General features: G+C 52.0%; 2 protein-coding genes across 2 annotated transcripts; both read right to left on the bottom strand.

The window, feature by feature from the left end:
* Nucleotides 1–3,136: 3,136 nt before the first annotated feature.
* CCDC194 (coiled-coil domain containing 194) lies at nt 3,137–9,544 on the bottom strand. Its single transcript, XM_086408533.1, has 4 exons — nt 9,065–9,544; nt 7,471–7,567; nt 6,950–7,082; nt 3,137–6,491 (listed from the first exon to the last, which is right to left on the bottom strand). The coding sequence occupies exons 1-4, from the start codon at nt 9,404–9,406 to the stop codon at nt 6,341–6,343; spliced, it is 723 nt and encodes a 240-aa protein (XP_086264659.1). The 5' UTR covers nt 9,407–9,544; the 3' UTR covers nt 3,137–6,340.
* A 3,644-nt stretch (nt 9,545–13,188) lies between these two features.
* LOC147368147 (bone marrow stromal antigen 2-like) lies at nt 13,189–16,525 on the bottom strand. The gene is made up of 5 exons (XM_086408534.1): nt 15,616–16,525; nt 14,625–14,679; nt 14,309–14,369; nt 13,917–14,035; nt 13,189–13,525 (listed from the first exon to the last, which is right to left on the bottom strand). The coding sequence occupies exons 1-4, from the start codon at nt 15,904–15,906 to the stop codon at nt 13,936–13,938; spliced, it is 507 nt and encodes a 168-aa protein (XP_086264660.1). The 5' UTR covers nt 15,907–16,525; the 3' UTR covers nt 13,189–13,525; nt 13,917–13,935.

The following is a 16,525-nucleotide window of genomic DNA, read 5'->3' as shown; positions in this document are numbered from 1 at the left end:
AGCAGGGCGAGAGTGGTGGCATGGGGAAACATCCCGCTATCAGCCAGGGGAACAGGGTGGCAGAGCTGTTGAGGGGGAGGGATCCTCCAGGGTGATGTTCATCAAGGAGGCAGGAGTTGGGTGGGGAAGGAAGAAGTCCCAGTGGTGGGCAGGAAACCCCTGTCTGACCCTGGCCTTTGCAGCTACCCATTGATTCCTGATTCCGGACCCTCCTCAGCCACTACTGGGAGGGAAGAGAGTTGGGGGCTGCAAGTGATGCCCAACCAGCTCTTTCTCTAGGTTGGACAGGCCCACCCAGAATCCCCTGGAGCTGGTGGGAGGAGGAGATCGCCCCTCTTCATTAACGAGGGCCATGCGGGCACAGGGACTCCATGGTCTTGCTGTAGGCCTCCGGAGTTACGTTCCGGCTGTGCCACCTACTGCTGCGTGACCTGGGACAAGTGACTTCTCCCCCTGCGAGCCTCAGCTTTCTCCTGACAGTCAGCAGTGAAACACTGGTCTCAGTGCCTGGCACACAGTCAGCCTTAATAAACAGCTGTGTTTTTCAAAGGTGGGGCTGGATCATGGGTAGCCTCTGATGTTGGGCTGAGGAGCTGAGATGCAATGGTGGGCACTGCTCCAGGTGCTGTTGCCCTGGTCCTATGGGATCACCGGGGGCAAGGGGGCATGACAGGGGGAGAGCCTGAGTGACAAGGGTCCAGTTGAGAGCTCAGGCATGGCGACAGTGCCCGGAGATGTTACAGTCTTGGTGTGAACTTAAGATCCTGGCTATTCTTCATCTTATGTGGAAGATGTTGCACGTAAGCATGTATGAATACTGTATCTGTTGTCAAGAGAAAAAGATAAGCAACCATAAACTCCCAGAAAACTGAAAAGCCACTCTAGAACTGACAGTACCGATGTGCTACAATTTTGAGCAATTGTCACAGTCTAAGAACAAAAGTTTGAAATCTACACACAAATGTCTTTTGGGTCAAGCTCAAAAATAACACTCTTTCTGGCAATTTGGTCTCACAACTTAGATTTGTAATGTTTCTTTTTCAGTAAGTTTTTTTTTTCCTACAATAACTTTTTTTTTTAAGTTGGATTTTTTTTTTTAATGGAAACGGTAATGATGAAACTTCTTTTTGCTCAACATTATGACTTTTGAGACTGAGGATTCCTTTGACCACTGTTTAGGTTTTCAGCACATATATTTTACTATCATGATAATTATCAAGGGGAACTTAGAATATTTCTAAATTTTTTTGTTTCAATGAACAGAATAAGATTTGAAGTCAAATCTCCACAAGTGAAATTGCTGGGTGCTGAAGCAATAACATCTTATATTTTGACAGCTGTTATCAATTTGTCCTCCAAAAAGGTTGTTTCCATTGACACCCTTGCCAGCAGTGTCTAAAATTTCTAAAAACAGACTCTTTTGAACACTTTCTGCCTGCATTCCTGACCAGAAAATTCCAGAGGGGGGAGGTGAGTAACTGGTCCTTGAATTCACATGAGGTCAAATACATCAAATGATGGGAGAATTTGGTTTTTTCCTGAAAACCATTTGTCATAGTCACAGGAAATTTTGTGTACGAATCTCTCTGAATTCCCTTGAGGGGTCATCATAAAACCCAACACCAATTAAAAATTTTTTTTTTCTAAATCAAAAACAATCCATTTGGTTTCATTTGATTGTTTGGTCAGAGATGGGAAAACTGTCATGAGGAAGTCAATTCCATGTCACTCTGAAGACTGAACACTGATGTTCTCAAGGAGACACAAGGTTTTTTAAAAACTCTCATGGAGCTTCAGGAAGGTTCAGGAGGAAGTGATAATCCTGGTGAAGAAAAATTTCAGCAAAGTTCAGAAAACCCTCCACATTTTTGCCAACGTCTTCGGGTTTTGTTTAACTGCAAAGGAAATGAAGTTTGCGACTTTGGGTGTTGACAGAGGAGGCAAAGAGAGCCCTTTGGAGGGGAAGAGCCTGTCCTCTTTGGGCCTTCTGGTTGAACAACTGGGACTGTTGTTACAAGATCAAGTTGCTGCTGTCCCCCAGTGCCCTCCACCCAGGTTTTCCCTTTTCATCCTCGCCCCCGGCCCTCACCCCGCCCCACTGACTCCTGTTGCTGCAGCCAGAGAGGGATCCCAGGGTCACCATTAACAGGGAGGCCAGGACAGGGACCTGAGAGACGGGACAAGGTGGAGACACAGAGAAAAGACTCAGAGACAGAGAGATGGAGACTTTGAGTGGTAATTAGACAGGTGGAGACAGGGAAACAGAACGGAGCAAGGGCAGGCGGTGGGGCACCGGCCCTGTGGAGTGGGAGGGATATGAGGTCTGGGAGGCAGGGCAGCTGGGGGATTCTTAGTCCTGGTCTGGGATTGGGGTCTGTTCTCTCCCAGCTGCCCCCAGTCCTCATCCACTCCCTGTCCTTTGGCCTCCCCAGGGGATCCACAGCTTCCAGCCTCCCACCTCCCTCTTTTCTCCCAGACACCAGATTTGATGGGTCCCTTTCTGCTCACACACATCCCATGGCTCTCCGTTTCCCTGGAGCTGATTTTCAGTGATCTGACAGTTATGACCAAGGTGAAGTTAGCAGAATAAGTGAATAATAACGATAATATTTTAGGTTTCGGATACAGCGCTGAGTCCAACCCTTTGTGTAGATCAGCCCTGGACCCCACAGCTGCACAGTGAAGGGTCTTAAATCCCTGGGGCCGCAGACAAGGCGAGGCCAGTGTCAAGACCTAGCTGACTCCAGAAGGAGAAGCTGTTTCCTGCTCATTTCTGGATTTACGCCAGAGTTGGAGGGGAGGGCAGGGGGCAGAGGCGGAGGGTGGGTTGAGGGGGAGCGCGTCTCAGACCCATCCTTCCAGCCTCACAAGGTCTGGGCCCTCAGCCAGCAACTAGGTCTGAAGACTGGGGCGACCCCTGGTGGTCGGTAGCGGAACAAAACTCTTAAGACTCATTCCTCTCCTCAACCTCACCTCCTCCTTTGGCGCGAGAGATGGGGTCCAATTCTCCCTCTAGGTGGATCCTTTCCCAGTAAAGGCCCTTAAAGCCACCACCAAGGTGGGCGGGAGTGGGAGATTATGAGCAGAACTGCCTGAGGTGGGGATCAGAGTTTCAAGGGCTTCTAACACCAGCCTCTTAGATTTTTCAAGACGAATTTTAATTATTTTTAAAGGCAACACATGCATATGAGTTTTAAAACGCAAACTTTACAAAAAGAAGGGGACAACAGAGGATGAGACGGTTGGATGGCATCACCGACTCGATGGACTTGAGTTTGAGCAAGCTCCGGGATTGGTGATGGACAGGGAAGCCTGGTGTGCTGCAGCCCATAGGGTCACAGAGAGTCAGACACGACTGAGCAACTGAACTGAACTAATACAAAGGAACATGAGGCTTCCTCCCCGCACTGATCCCTAGATCCCTGATTCCTTTTCCAGGGGCCACTGCTGTATCTAGGGTTTCCTTTAGAGATATCTGGACAAGTTTCCCCCAGTTTCAATTTTTCAAAGATGTACACAGACTATAATGCTTCTGCGTATTACATTACTGTGTCTCAATGAAGGTCAGTTTTGGCCTTTTTAACAGTTGCACAGTGGGAATTCCCTGCAGGTCCAGTGATTAGAGCTCTGTGCTTTCCCTGCTGAGGGCTCGCGTTCAATTCCTGATGGGGGAACTAAGATCTGTAAGTAGGGCAACTTGCTGCTAAGTCGTTTCAGTCGTGTCCGACTCTGTGTGACCCCATGGACTGCAGCCTACCAGGTTCCTCCGTCCATGGGATTTTCCAGGCAATAGTACTGGAGTGGGCTGCCACTGCCCCAAACAAAACAATCCCCACCCCCCGCTGCCCCAGTCCATACGAACCAGTTGAACAGCATTCCGTGGTGTGGATGTATGCACACTCATTTAAACAGACTCCAGTTGGTGGACACTGAGGTTGTTTCCAATTTTTTGCAATTACCAAGAATGTGGTAATAATGTCTTCATTTCTCCTCTCCTCCACGCTTACTTTAAAAAAGTAAACTGTTTATTTGGAATGTTTTGTTTTGTTTTTTGGAATGTTTTAAATTTACAGAAAATTTGCAGAGATAATACCGTCTCTGAATAGCCCTCACACAGCTTCTTCTATCATTAACATCTTATATACCATAGTTCATTCGTCAAAATTAAGAAATTAATCTTAGTATATTACAATGAACTGAACTCTAGACTTTATTTGATTTCTTTACTAAATGTTTTTCTGTTCCAATATCCAAAGCCAGGACTCTCCACTGCATGCAGTCCATTATTTTGCATGCGTTTAAATATAGTTGTTGGGAATTTCCTGGCAGTCCAGTGGTTTGGACTCCAAACTTTTACTTCTGAGGGTTACTTCCCTAACCCTGGTCAGGGAAATAGGATTCTTCAGGCTGTGTGGCCAAAAAAAGTGAAAAGTGAATAAAGTACTCTGTTGGGTTCTTAGTATCCAAGACTATAATTAAAAAATGACTGTAGATTAAATTTTTCTTAATAAAAAATATGGCTGCAGGGAAACTGCTTGAAGAAGAACTAATGGGTCAAACACTCTTTTAATTTTGAGAGATTCTAGAAAATGGCCCTCCCAAGTAGTCATACCAACAAGCTGTTTCACCAGTACTGTGTATATTCACAAACTTTTGCTTTTATTTTTATCCTTGCCAAACCAGTGGGCAGAAAGTGGTACCGTGTCATCGTTTCAGTTGGCATTTCTTCTCTAGCAGTGAGACTGGGCACCTTTTTCTGCATGCTTCTTTGAACTGGTTGCCCATATTCTTTGCTTGTTTTCTATCCAGTTATTTTTAAAATTGTATTTATTTGGCTGCGCCAGGTCTCAGTTGCAGCATGCAGGATCTTCACTGTGGCACAGGAACTCTTAGTTGATGTTTGTGGGATCTAGTTCCCCAGCCAGGGTCAAATCCAGGCTCCCTCCATTGGGAGCCCCGAGTCTTAGCCATTGGATCACCAGGGAAGTCCCTCTACTGAATTATTTTTTGAAAATTTAATTTAGAAGAGATTCTTACATAATAAGCAAAGTAGTTTATTCCTGGATATGAAAAACTATGTCAATGGATCTTTCTTTTCTTCCAAACGATTTTCTACCTCGTTGTTTTGGATATAGGAAAGTTTCCGTTAATTCTCTTGGGTTTTCTATATATAGTCATACCACCAGAAGATAATATTAAGTTGAATTGTTTTTGAGGCATTCCTGCCAAAAATGTCAACCTCAAATTAATCATGAGGAAACCACAAAAACCCAAACTCAGACACCACAGAATGACTGGCCTGGGGCTTTGAAAAAAATGCCAACCAATGTCATGAAAGGCAAAGACAGATTGAGAAATGTTCCAGATTAACACGATGTGTAAATCAGGATAATCTTTTGTTACAGAGGACATTATCAAAATAGTTGGCAAAATCTGATTACAGTCTGGAGATTAGAACCTAAGTGTCCACTGACAGATGAATAGATAAAGAAGATGTAATATATATATATACACACACAATTTATATATACACAGAATGGAATATTAATAATAGTCTCATAAAAAAGAAATCTTGCCATTTGCAACAACATGGATGGATCTAGAGGGTGTTATGTTAACTGCAGTAAGTCAGATAAAGAGAAATACTGTATAATCTCACATGAAATTGTTGCTATTTTGATGACCTTTTCAGAATGCTTTTCATTTGATCCGTTAGCATGGCAAATTTTATTAACAGAGTTCCTTCCCAATACTGATTTATCTTTGCATCTCAGGCCTATGTTCCTTTGCTATGGTGTATCTTTCAAATGATTACTTGGTTCTCTTCTAAAACTTCATTTGGGAGCTTTGTACCCTCACAGTGAGAGGGGTGTGGAGTTTTCCTATCGTGCCATTTTTGCTAGGTTTTGGTGTCAAGGATATGCTGGCTCTCACCATTCCAATCACTCATTTTACAGACACGGTAAACTGAGGACCAGAGAGGAGAAGCGACCCCTTCAGGTCACTTCCAGATCAGGGCTGGACCCTGAGTCCTCATGTCCGAGGGATGAGGGCAACACTGGCCTTGTCCTTAGAGGGGACCTAAGTCCCGGCTCTGCACTATCTCACCTTGAGACCCAATGGACCTCAGTATTCCCGTCTGTAGATAGGCACTAGATAGTCAGAAAGACAAGGTCGTGTCTTCTTTCAGCAGTTTCAGGGTTGCTTCTGGGTCAAAAGCTGAGCGTGGATGGGTGTCGACTGAGCATCTCATCCAGCTTGGGCACCTCTCTGAGTGTCCCTGCAGGGCTCCCAGGGTCTGTCCTCCTGGTCTCGAGCCCCCATCCAGCTGGGGGCCGACTCACCCTCGTGCGCGCCGCGTAGGTCGCCTGCAGCCCCCGGAAGTTCCTGGGCGAGAGCGCGAGCGGGGGCTGGGCCGGGGTCGGGACCCGCCGCGGGTCCGGGGGTGTGAAACTCTGCGCTGGGCGCTCGTCTGGGCTTCCAGGGCTTTACTGCCGGGAAGGGGGTAGAGGGGCCGTCGGCACCAGGACACCTATCCCCAGAGACCCTCCGGGATTCATCTATTCTTCCTGGTATTCCAATCCCCAAAGATTCCAGGCTTCAGGATCCCCCATCCCTTCTCCCCCGGTCTTTTCCAGGACCGGTCCTCCGGGACTCCCAGTTTTTTCCACGGAAGCTCCGCCTCCAGGCCCCCGATCCCTCCCTTGATACTTTTCATTGCAACGTTCACCTTCACTCCCCGCTCCCCTCGGAGCCCCCATATACGCCCGACCCCAGGGACCCATGCCTCAAGAGTGCCAACCCCAATGTGGGCATTCTCGCCCCATAGAGCCCGCCGCTAGGTTCTCACACTCAGACCTTCATCTAGATCCTCTCCCAAGGCCCTGCCCACACGACCAGCCCCGCCCCTCCCCGAGCCCTGGACCCTTCCCTCCCACCCTTCACTCACATGTGATCGCGCAGCGCCGCCTCCCGGGCTGCGCAGGCTTCGCCCTCCGCCTCGGCCGTACGTGCACGCCGCTGCGCCTCGTCCAGTTGCTGCGCAGATTTAGCGGCCGCGGCCTCCCAGCGCGCCAGGGCTTCTGCGGACGCAAGACGCGAGATCAGGATGGAGCCCGGGCTCCTACTCCGCACACATCAACTCCGAGTTTATAGTCTGCATACTGTCTATGTGGTTTGTTGTATTGGAATTAAATTTGTGTGCTGTTTGCATGACCTTTACATGTTATTTGCATAGCTTTTCAGAGGTTTACATGTCTTTGGGGAGTCTCTACATGGCGTGTGCATATTTTGTTGCGTTTGCATTGTTCTGTGACATTTGCCTGACCTTTGCATATTATGTGCATTTCTTTCACAAGTTTTCACGTTGCTTTGCTTTACGTTTACACCCGTCTGTGTCTTTTGCCTAGCTAGGAACCGTCTAGGCTCCTCCCATCTCTAGCATGCCCACCCCTTTGCATCCCAACACACCTGTGAGCGCCCCGTTCTCAGCCCCCATCTGGGTACCCTGTGCCTTGGCTTCTTCCATCTCAGTTTTCAGTGTCATCAGTTGGGTCTGAAGCCGACTCTGTGGAGTGGAGTAGAAATGAAGGGGGAAGGGAGAGAAAGTGAATGGGCTCTGCCCTTTCTAGGGGAGACGAGAACACCCTGTTGTTCCTTGAGCTTTATTTGGAATGAGAACACCCTGGTGTTCCTTGAGCTTTATTTGGAATGTCGTTTGGAGTCCTGTAGTTGTAAAACACAGAAGTGGCCTCTGAAGTCTGGGGTGAAAGGTGCCTGCCTGCAAGGAGATCTTTGCCCAGGTCCACTGACCCCTGGGGCATCCCAGGTGGCTCAATGATAAAAGAATCTGCCTGCAGTGTAGGAGACTCAGAACACGCAAGTTCGATCCCTGGGTGGGGAAGATCCCCTGGAGGAGGAAATGGCAAGCCACTCCAGTGTTCTTGCCTGAAAAATCCGTAGAGGAGCCTGGTGGGCTACAGTCCGTGGGGTCGCAGAGTCGGACATGACTGAGGGACTGAGCACACTGACCCCGCTCCAGGCCAACTGGATATAGAAAGGTTTAGTTCTGCCGACCGGCTCGGGTTCCAATCCTAGCTATATCTAGATTCCTGGGACTGGGGTTTCAGACCAGCACAAGCCAATATGGTGGTTGATGATTGAGTTTCTAGGGTATCGGTCACTTCTGTAGGACATTCTGCAAAGCAACTGGCTTGGTCTCCTCTGAGACTCTTTCATGGGGGCTGGGGGAGAACCATAATTTGAATCCAGGGCAGGCTGCTCTTAATTTCAGCTGCCCCAGGCCCTTCCCTTAGGCAGGCTGGAAAGGCATAGGGATTAATTTTCAAAAGGCATGAATTTTCCAGAATTCGTATGCTGCCCAACCTCTGCTGGGCCCAGTACACAGAGGTACACAGTAGTTACTCAGTAAATGTGAGTGGTTGGGACTTTGAGGATGGTTCTTCTGCGAGGCCCAGGGTTGAGAAAGAGTTAAGAAAGGGTTAAGAAAGAGTTCGAAGTGGGTAGCAAGAGGAGAAGGGAGGACCTGGCTGGTACCTCCTCTGAGAGGCCAACTTTAGCTTCCTAATTACAGGTGACACGAATGTCCCTCTCTCAAAATAGGGCTGCTGGACACTGACTGGGGGGTGGTTGTTGAGTGGGTACTTAGGGGGAGGGTTAGCACAGGGCCTCCCCAGCGGGGCTCAGGGGTCTGGGGTAGCCTCCACCAGCAAATAGCAGAGGACAGTGGAGCCTTCTTTTTATTTTTTTAAAGTTCATTTATGTCGTATTTTTTTTCAACTGGACTATAATTGCCTTACAGCGTTGTTAGTTTCTGGTGTACAACGAAGTGAATGAGCTGTGTTAGTGGAACCTTCTTGGGCAGAAGGTAGACACAAGGGGGAATTGGCCCTGTAGGAACTGGAAGGAATGGTGCTGTTCTCATTTTCCTCCCTCAGTTGAAGAACGGGGGAAACCAAGGCACCGAGGGAGAAGGTTGGGTGTGTGTGCGCACCCTCTCCCCCTCATTTTTGGGGTTCCCCAGCCCTCCAGCCTGCCCACCTACCTGGCGGCCCTCACAGGCCCTTAGGGCCTCCTCCAGCTCCCGGCGGACACGCTCGGCCTGCTTCAGCCGCTTCGTCAGGGCCTCCTCGAGTCGGGCAGCCTCTGCCAGTCGGCGCCGAAGTTCCTCGACTTCGGGTCCGGGGTCTCCAGGCGGCGCCGTGGTGTTGGCGGCCGGCTCTGGGCAGCGGGGCCTCCGGGAGGCCGAGGAGGCCAGATTCCAGGCCAGAAGGGCTGCTCCGGCAGCAACCGCTGCCAGGAAGACTGCGGCCCCGCACAGGGCGAACACCCGCCAGGCGCGCCCCGGCTCGGGCTCCGGCCCGGGCTCGGCCATGCCGCTGTCCATAGCTCTGGCCCCAGACGGCCACGAGCATTTAATTGGCACCTTGGGCAGCCAGGGACACCCACGGTTCCGCCCCTCCTGGCGGTGGTTTCGAGTTTATTGGGAGGGGCTGGACCCACGCCAAAGGCCAGCCCAAGCTACCGGAGTCGAGGACAAGGCTGGGGATCCCGGGCTCCAGTCTTGTTTCTGCATCCCATGTGACCCGCTAAGCCTCAGTTTCCTCCTCTGTAAACTGGGGATGACAGTAGCTCCTGCCTTGTAGGGCTCTGTAGGAATCACCTGAGCATATCTGCGCAAAGCCCCCCTTTGCACCAGGGGCCCTTGGCAAGGGTCTGGGGGTATACTGTCCCCCATTCTGTTCATGGAGAGACCAAGCCTAGAAGATGGGAGGCTGTTCGAAACAACTGAGGTCGGCCTGGCTCGGGCGGCCGCACTTTTTTGTGACTGGATGTGCGGGCCAGAGTGCAGACCCAAGGGTAGATGCGTCCCATCTCCTTGCCCGTTCTCCACTAAGCCACCAGGGGGCGACCTTACAACGTGCATCAGAGCCAGGCGCGTCTACACCGTTGCCCTGACTTGCCGGAGTCAAATCCTCCTCTTCCCTCTCTACCCTCTTTCATTTCCATTTCCCCTTCTCCACCCTACTCCCCGCTTTTCCTCCTCCTCCATCCTTCCCCACTCCCCATCCTCCCCCTCTCCTTTCTCCTTCCCCGGCGAGGCCCCCAGCAGGTCTTCAGTGTCATCCCCGCCCCCTCTAGCCCTGCTGGGTGCTGTTCCGGCCAGCGCATTCCTATCCCGGGGTTGCCGGCCGGACTTTCCTCCCTCTTTGCTCAGCTAACTTCCTTACCAGTTACTTCCCTGTCCACCAGTGTGTCTCTTCTTCTCCCTTCCCCACTAACTCTGACCCCTTTTGATCTCTCAGCTCTGCTGTCATTTTACTGTGTTTGATTCCTGACTGCCTCTCCCATCAGACTGGGGTATGTGTGTGTATGTGTGTGTCTGACTCTGCGACCCCCATGGACTGTAGCCCACCAGGCTCCTCTGTCCATGGGATTCGCCAGGCAAGAATCCTGGAGTGGGTTGCCACTCCTCCAGGGAATCTTCCCAACCCAGGGATCAAACCCGCATCTCATGTCTCATGTATGGCAGGTGGATTCTCTACCGCTGAGCCACTGGGGCATCAGACTGGGCAAGCCCTGAAAAAGTAAAGCCTTCGCCTGCCTTGTTCCCACTGCCACCGCGTGGGCTTGGCACACAGTAGCTGTGCAGTAAATGTGAGCTGAGTGAACACTAAGAACAAGAATCCGTGTTCCTCCTGACAGCCCTCCCCCTCCACGGCGCCCCCGCCCATTCCACAGGAAGAAAACAGAGCCCAAAGAGGCCAAGTCTCAGGCCAGGGACACAGAGCAGCTACAAGTCGCTCCCACATTCCTGCTGTAGCTGGAATCCCTCCCCATCCTGCAGGCCCTGCAGCACCCCTCAGGCCTGGTTTCCAACTCCTGGCTGGGTCACAGTCAGACAGGGAAGAGGGACATTTTCAGGAAGGAGAGAAGTTTATACCCCGGCCACTGGGTAGGAGTTTGGGGGAAGAAATTGAGCAGGTCAAACCCATGACATCAGGCAAAACTGCCTTCTCATCTGTGAAACAGTACACATAGAGTAGGGGGAGGGGCAGTGCTGTTTTGGGACTTTCCAGTAGCCCAAGCTGGGAGCGGGGGTGGCGGATGTTGGGTGGAAGTGGCAAAGACTGAAGTCATGTTTTAAGGGCTTCCTGGCAATCAAGAGAACCTGCTAGAAGCAGAGGGCCCTGATGCTGCGAAAGATTGAGGGCAGGAGGAGAAGGGGGTGACAGAGGATGAGATGGTGGGATGGCATCACCGACTCAACGGACATGAGTTTGAGCAAACTCCGAGAGATGGTGAAGGACCGGGAAGGCTGGCGTGCTGCAGTCCATGGGGTTGCAAAGAGTCGGACACGACTGAACGACTGAACACCACTGCCTGAGCAGCTGAGAAACCCTGAGCAAGTCCAGTTACTTCTCTGGACATCAGTTTCCTCATCTGTTAGATGGGGCTGCTGATGGGGGGTAAAATGCCTCAGTCATTGGCAAGGGACTCCACAGGAGCGCCTACTGAGCCCTCCTGTGAGCTGGGGGCACAGAAGTGATGGAGACCTGAGCCTCACATTCTAGAGCTGAGATTCTCACTGGAATTGAATCTGTGCCCCCAGGGGAGATTTGGTAATGTCTAGAGGCCTTCTGTTGTTGTCACAACCTGGCAGTAAGGTGCTACGGGCATCTGGTAGCAAAGGATGGTACTCAGCATCCCACAGTGCACGGGGCAGCCCCACCACAGAGAACGGTCCAGCCCAGATGGTGAGAGTTGAGAGGCCGAGAAACCCTGCTCTAGAACTTCAGAGTGAGGAGCAGGAGCTCCGAGCAGAGGGCAGAGACTGGCCGAGGCTGTGAGGCAGGAAGGAACTTGACGAATCAATATACAGAGAAAAGGTCGGGGTGGGTGGAACAGGAGGAAGTTAGGGGACGGGGGTGTTGTCAGGGGGGTCTGTGGCAGGGATGGGGTTTGGGGACACTGGGAAGACAGTAGGAGCCGTGGAAGGGGAGTCTAAGACCATCTGGGTTGGGGCCCATGGGACCAGAGGGCAGTGCAGAATCCTGGGCCAACACAAGCAGCCTGCCCCTAGTGCTACGCACAAAAAGTTGCCTGGACAATAGTTGGCATTCCAGGAAAACTTGGAGGAAGGAAGATAACCGGGGAGGAAGGAAATAGGGGCCATGGGAGGGTCAAGGAAGTGGGTTAAATGGTCTATGAGACAGAACCCCTCAACTTTGAGCCCCTCCCAAGTTTTGGGTTTTTTTTTCTTTCTTTCTTTCTCTTTTGGTAGTGCCATGTGGCTTGCAGGATCTCAGTTCTCCAATCAGGGATTGAATCTGGGCCATGGCAGTGAAATCCTGGAATCCTAACTACTAAGCTACCAGGGAACTCCCCATACCTAATCTTCAATTTTGAGAAGCAGAGAGGCTCTCTGGGGGAGGGGTTCCCAGAGCTGGGTACTACAGGATGAATAAGACTTTGGGGACGGAGGTGGCGGGGCAATGTGACACAGGTCTGTCCCATGTCTGCACATCGAGGTTTAAGTCCCAGCCCTGTACTTTCTACTGGAAGGGACTGGGAATCAGAACAAAGTGCTCCTCATCACAGCCACAGTTTCCTCATGGAACCACTGGATCAGAAGATCCAGCCAGGAGATGAGAGCAGAAACCTGCAGGCAAGGAGCATTGATGAGGGTGTAGGTCCCTGGTAGCTCAGTTGGTAAAGAATCCGCCTGCAATGCAGGAGACCCTGGTTCAATTCCTGGGTCAGGAAGATCCCCTGGAGAAGAGATAGGCTACCCACTCCAGTATTCTTGGGCTTCCCTTGTGGCTCAGGTGGTAAAGAATCTGCCCGCAATGCAGGAGACCTACTTTGGAAGCCTGGGTTTGGAAGATCTGGAGAAGGGAAACACTACCCACTCCAGTATTCTGGCCTGGAGAATTCCATGGACTATAGGGGTCACAAAGAGTTGGACATGACTGAGCGACTTTCTCTCTCACTTTCAGAGGAGAAGAGGGCTGGGGGAGGGGCAGTGGGGTGATGCCTGCCAGCACCCCAGAAATCCCAAGGAACATTCTAGAGCACAGAGGCTGAGTTGGATGTCAATGGGTGTCCACCCTTGCTCACAGGGCAGGTCCCAGGTGCTTGGGGGTGACACGATAACACTCCAAAAACTTGAGAGTACAATTTTTCCCCCCAAAGGGCTGTTTACTTTTTGCAGCCAAATGACGCCAGAAGAAAGTGACTTTCTAGATGTCAGCAGAAGCTGTCAGCAAGAAGCAGGTGCCCTACGCCTCACCCCTGAGCCCTCCCCAACTCTAGGGCAGACTTGGGCAACCCCCTACTTCTCCAGGAAAGACATCCCTCCAGAGCCGACCCATTTGGACCCCTTAGGTTACCCCATGCCCCCACCCCCACAACCGTGTTGCCATGTGGTCCCCTCAGAACTGGCCGAGTCAGGAAGCCTCACACAGGGAAGCAGACAGGGAGCCAGACCAGTCCAGGTTATGGCCTAAAAAACATCAAAATAGGGACTCAGGTACTTCCCTGGCTGGTAAAGCCTTTGCACTTCCAGTGCTGGGGTTGCGCGTTCGATCCCTGGTCTGGGAATTAAGATCCCGCATGTCATGCAGAGCGACCAAAAACCAAAAATTAAAATAAATTAAAAAAATTTTTTAAAAGAAAAAACAAAATACGGGCTCAGAGGCGGACAGAACACAGGCCCCGCCCCAAGCCCCGCCCCCAACAGGACCTCCCTACTCACTGAGGGCTCCCTCCCTCTCCAAGATCCTTCTCCGTGTCCAGCCCTCCGCCCCACAGACAGGCCACCTCCCCAGACCCTGACCCAGACCAGCTCCCGGCCCCTCCGAGCTTTCTTCTCCCAGGAGCTGCCCAATCCTTACCGGCCGGCTTTCTGGGATCTCATGTCAGCAGAGCGTTGAGGACCAAGACCGCGATCACAACGAATAGGAAGCTCGAGCAGCTGGACGCGTTGTTTTTGGAGCAGGTCTCACTCTGTCTTCTGGAGTAGAGATCAGGGCCACTCAGGCAGCTGCCGGGCCCGCTCGGGCCGCTCAAAGCTTCTCCCCTAAGAACCTGCACTCCTTCCCGACAAATCGCTGGGGAGAAGAGTGAGCAGCGCCCCCCGCCCCCAGTGGCTGTGTGACAGATGGGACGAGGCTGGGACTTAAACTTGGTCGCCTGAGCATCGAGGTTTTTTGCCCCGTGCCCAGGGGGTCGGGAGCTGGGTGAAAGGGGCGTGCCCCGGGGTGGGGGTGGGGGGCTCCTCTCAGACCTTAGTCGCTCCACCTCGGCTAACGCGTCCTTCAGATTTTGGTTCAGTATCTTCAACTTTCCTGGTTGAGGGGTGGGGTACAGAATCAGGGGCAGGTCGACACGGTGACCACACCCACTCACCTGACCCCCACCCAGGACATGACTCTTCAGGCCCTCATCCAGTCCCTGCTGGGAAATCTGGAGCCCCCCCCACCTCCCCAACTCCACCCCTCCCTGTCTCTGGACCCCAGCCCTGGGACCCTCCCTCCCTACTTCTTTTCAACACCTGATCCCCACCGCCCCCCACCGTGGAACCCTGGCTGTGTTTTTCTCACCCTGAAACTCTGCCACCTGGGCCTGCTCCTTCTTCAGAGACTCCCTCAGGGTCACCTGGGTCAGAGGGGAGGGTCAGAACATGGACTCCTGTCCCTGGGCGCTGGACCCCTCCCTAGGCCCTCGGATCAGAGGAGCTCAAATCCACACCCCCTTCATTTCCCCGCCAACTCTCTCCCTGCACCTCGGTCTCCCACCGTGAAGAAATGGCACAACCTCCCACCCTCCTCGGGCCACCCATAAGAGCGTGATCCTCAAAGTGTGAGTTTTGAGGTCCCCGCCCCCGCAAGAGAATTTGGAGGTTTCCTATGCCCTAGAAGAAGTTTCCAGATCCACTGGGGTATTGCACACAAAAAAATTTTTTAATATTTATTTGAAAAAAATTTTTATTTGGTTGGGCTGAGTATTAGTTGCAACATGCTAGATCTTTAATTGCTGCAAGGGATCTAGTTCCATGACCAGGGATCAAACCCATGTCCCCTGTATTGGGGGTACAAAGTCTTAGTCACTGGATCACCAGGGAAGTCGCTAAAGAACATTAAGAGGTCCTCCTAAAACCAGAAAATGGGGCAGGGTGCAGGTAGGGGAAGATTTCAGAGACCAACTTAGATGTCCCTGAGAGTTTCAAGGTCCTCCATGTTAGAACAGAAGTGAAAATTTCAAAGGCTCTCAGGATGCAGTGGAAGGAGCTGGGGAGGTCCTCTTCCCAGTCCCTAAAGAAGATTTCTGCTCCCCAAGATTGGCCCAAGGGGAGTTTCTAGGTCCCCCCATCCAAGCGCCAGAGTTTAGAGAGCCTTGATACCCTACAGGGATACTGACACCCATAATGGGAGTTTTAAGGCTCCCCACACCAGCAACTCAGGGAGAGTCAGAGGTCCCCAAAGCCTGGTGGAGACATCCAGGGGGCAGTCTCAAAGTCCCTCTGGATCTCCACAAAGACCCTGGGAGAGCCTCTCAAGGACCTGGGCCTGTCTAGGGGCTGCAGTGGCTTACCATAGTATGGTTGCAGGTGGCAGCTTCGGCTTCCTTCTTATGTGAGAATTCCTGGGCCTGGGTTAGCTGGCGCTGCACGTGTTGGTTGACCTCCTGACACTCCTTCTGTGCTTGGAGGCCATCCACGCAGGCCTTGCTGTTGGCAATGACAGCGAAGTAGATCATGGGCACAAGCAGCCCCACCGCCACCAGGAGCAGCAGGACCCCCACCCACAGCGTTTTTTTGTCTATGGGCATCACGAGCTCACTTATGTCCTCCTCGGTGTCTGTGGGCACTGGTCTGTAGTGCATAGAAGTAGTAGCATCCTGAACTGCTGGAACCCCTATGGGCTAGGACTGCCCCCTGATTAGCATAATAGTGGTGCCGACCAATGAGAAGCTCCAGGAGGATCCTCTGAGTTGGCGGTACTCGAAAGGAGCCTGTGCAGGCAGGGGGCAGTCAGGCTTGCAGTTTAGGTTTCAGTTTCCTATTTCCTTTCCCCGGGGAAAAACGTTGGGTTGGTTTTGCCAAATTCTGGCCTTGGGGCTTTCTGGGTTGGATGCTGGCCAGTGAGATCCTGCGAGAGGGGAGTGGGGCTCCCGGGGAGACCCCATGTCAAGTCCTAGCCCTTCTCCTCCATGTTTCTGAGGGTGACCATTGCAGTTACTGAGCGGCCGGTGCACGCCAGCTCTGTGTTCTGTACCACAAAACGGAAGAGGCAGAGGGCTTTTTGGGGGGACCATGTCCCCAACTGGGAGAAATGAAGGCTGAGACGTGAGTGGTGACTGGGGCGGTGTTGTGTGTGACTGAGGAGACAGGGTTGTGAATTGAGGAATCTCCTGGTGACCTTGAGGGGTTTACTTAGCGTCTCTGTCCCCTGCCGAGCGGACCATCAGGAGCCATGGAAGGTGTCAGAGGACCGACCAGAGC

Source organism: Bos grunniens, chromosome 7 (genome assembly GCF_055505025.1).
Source record: "Bos grunniens cultivar Pamir isolate PY7600 chromosome 7, Bosgru_T2T1.0, whole genome shotgun sequence".
Lineage (NCBI taxonomy): Eukaryota > Metazoa > Chordata > Mammalia > Artiodactyla > Bovidae > Bos > Bos grunniens.
This window is presented reverse-complemented; position numbering and strand designations above follow the sequence as displayed.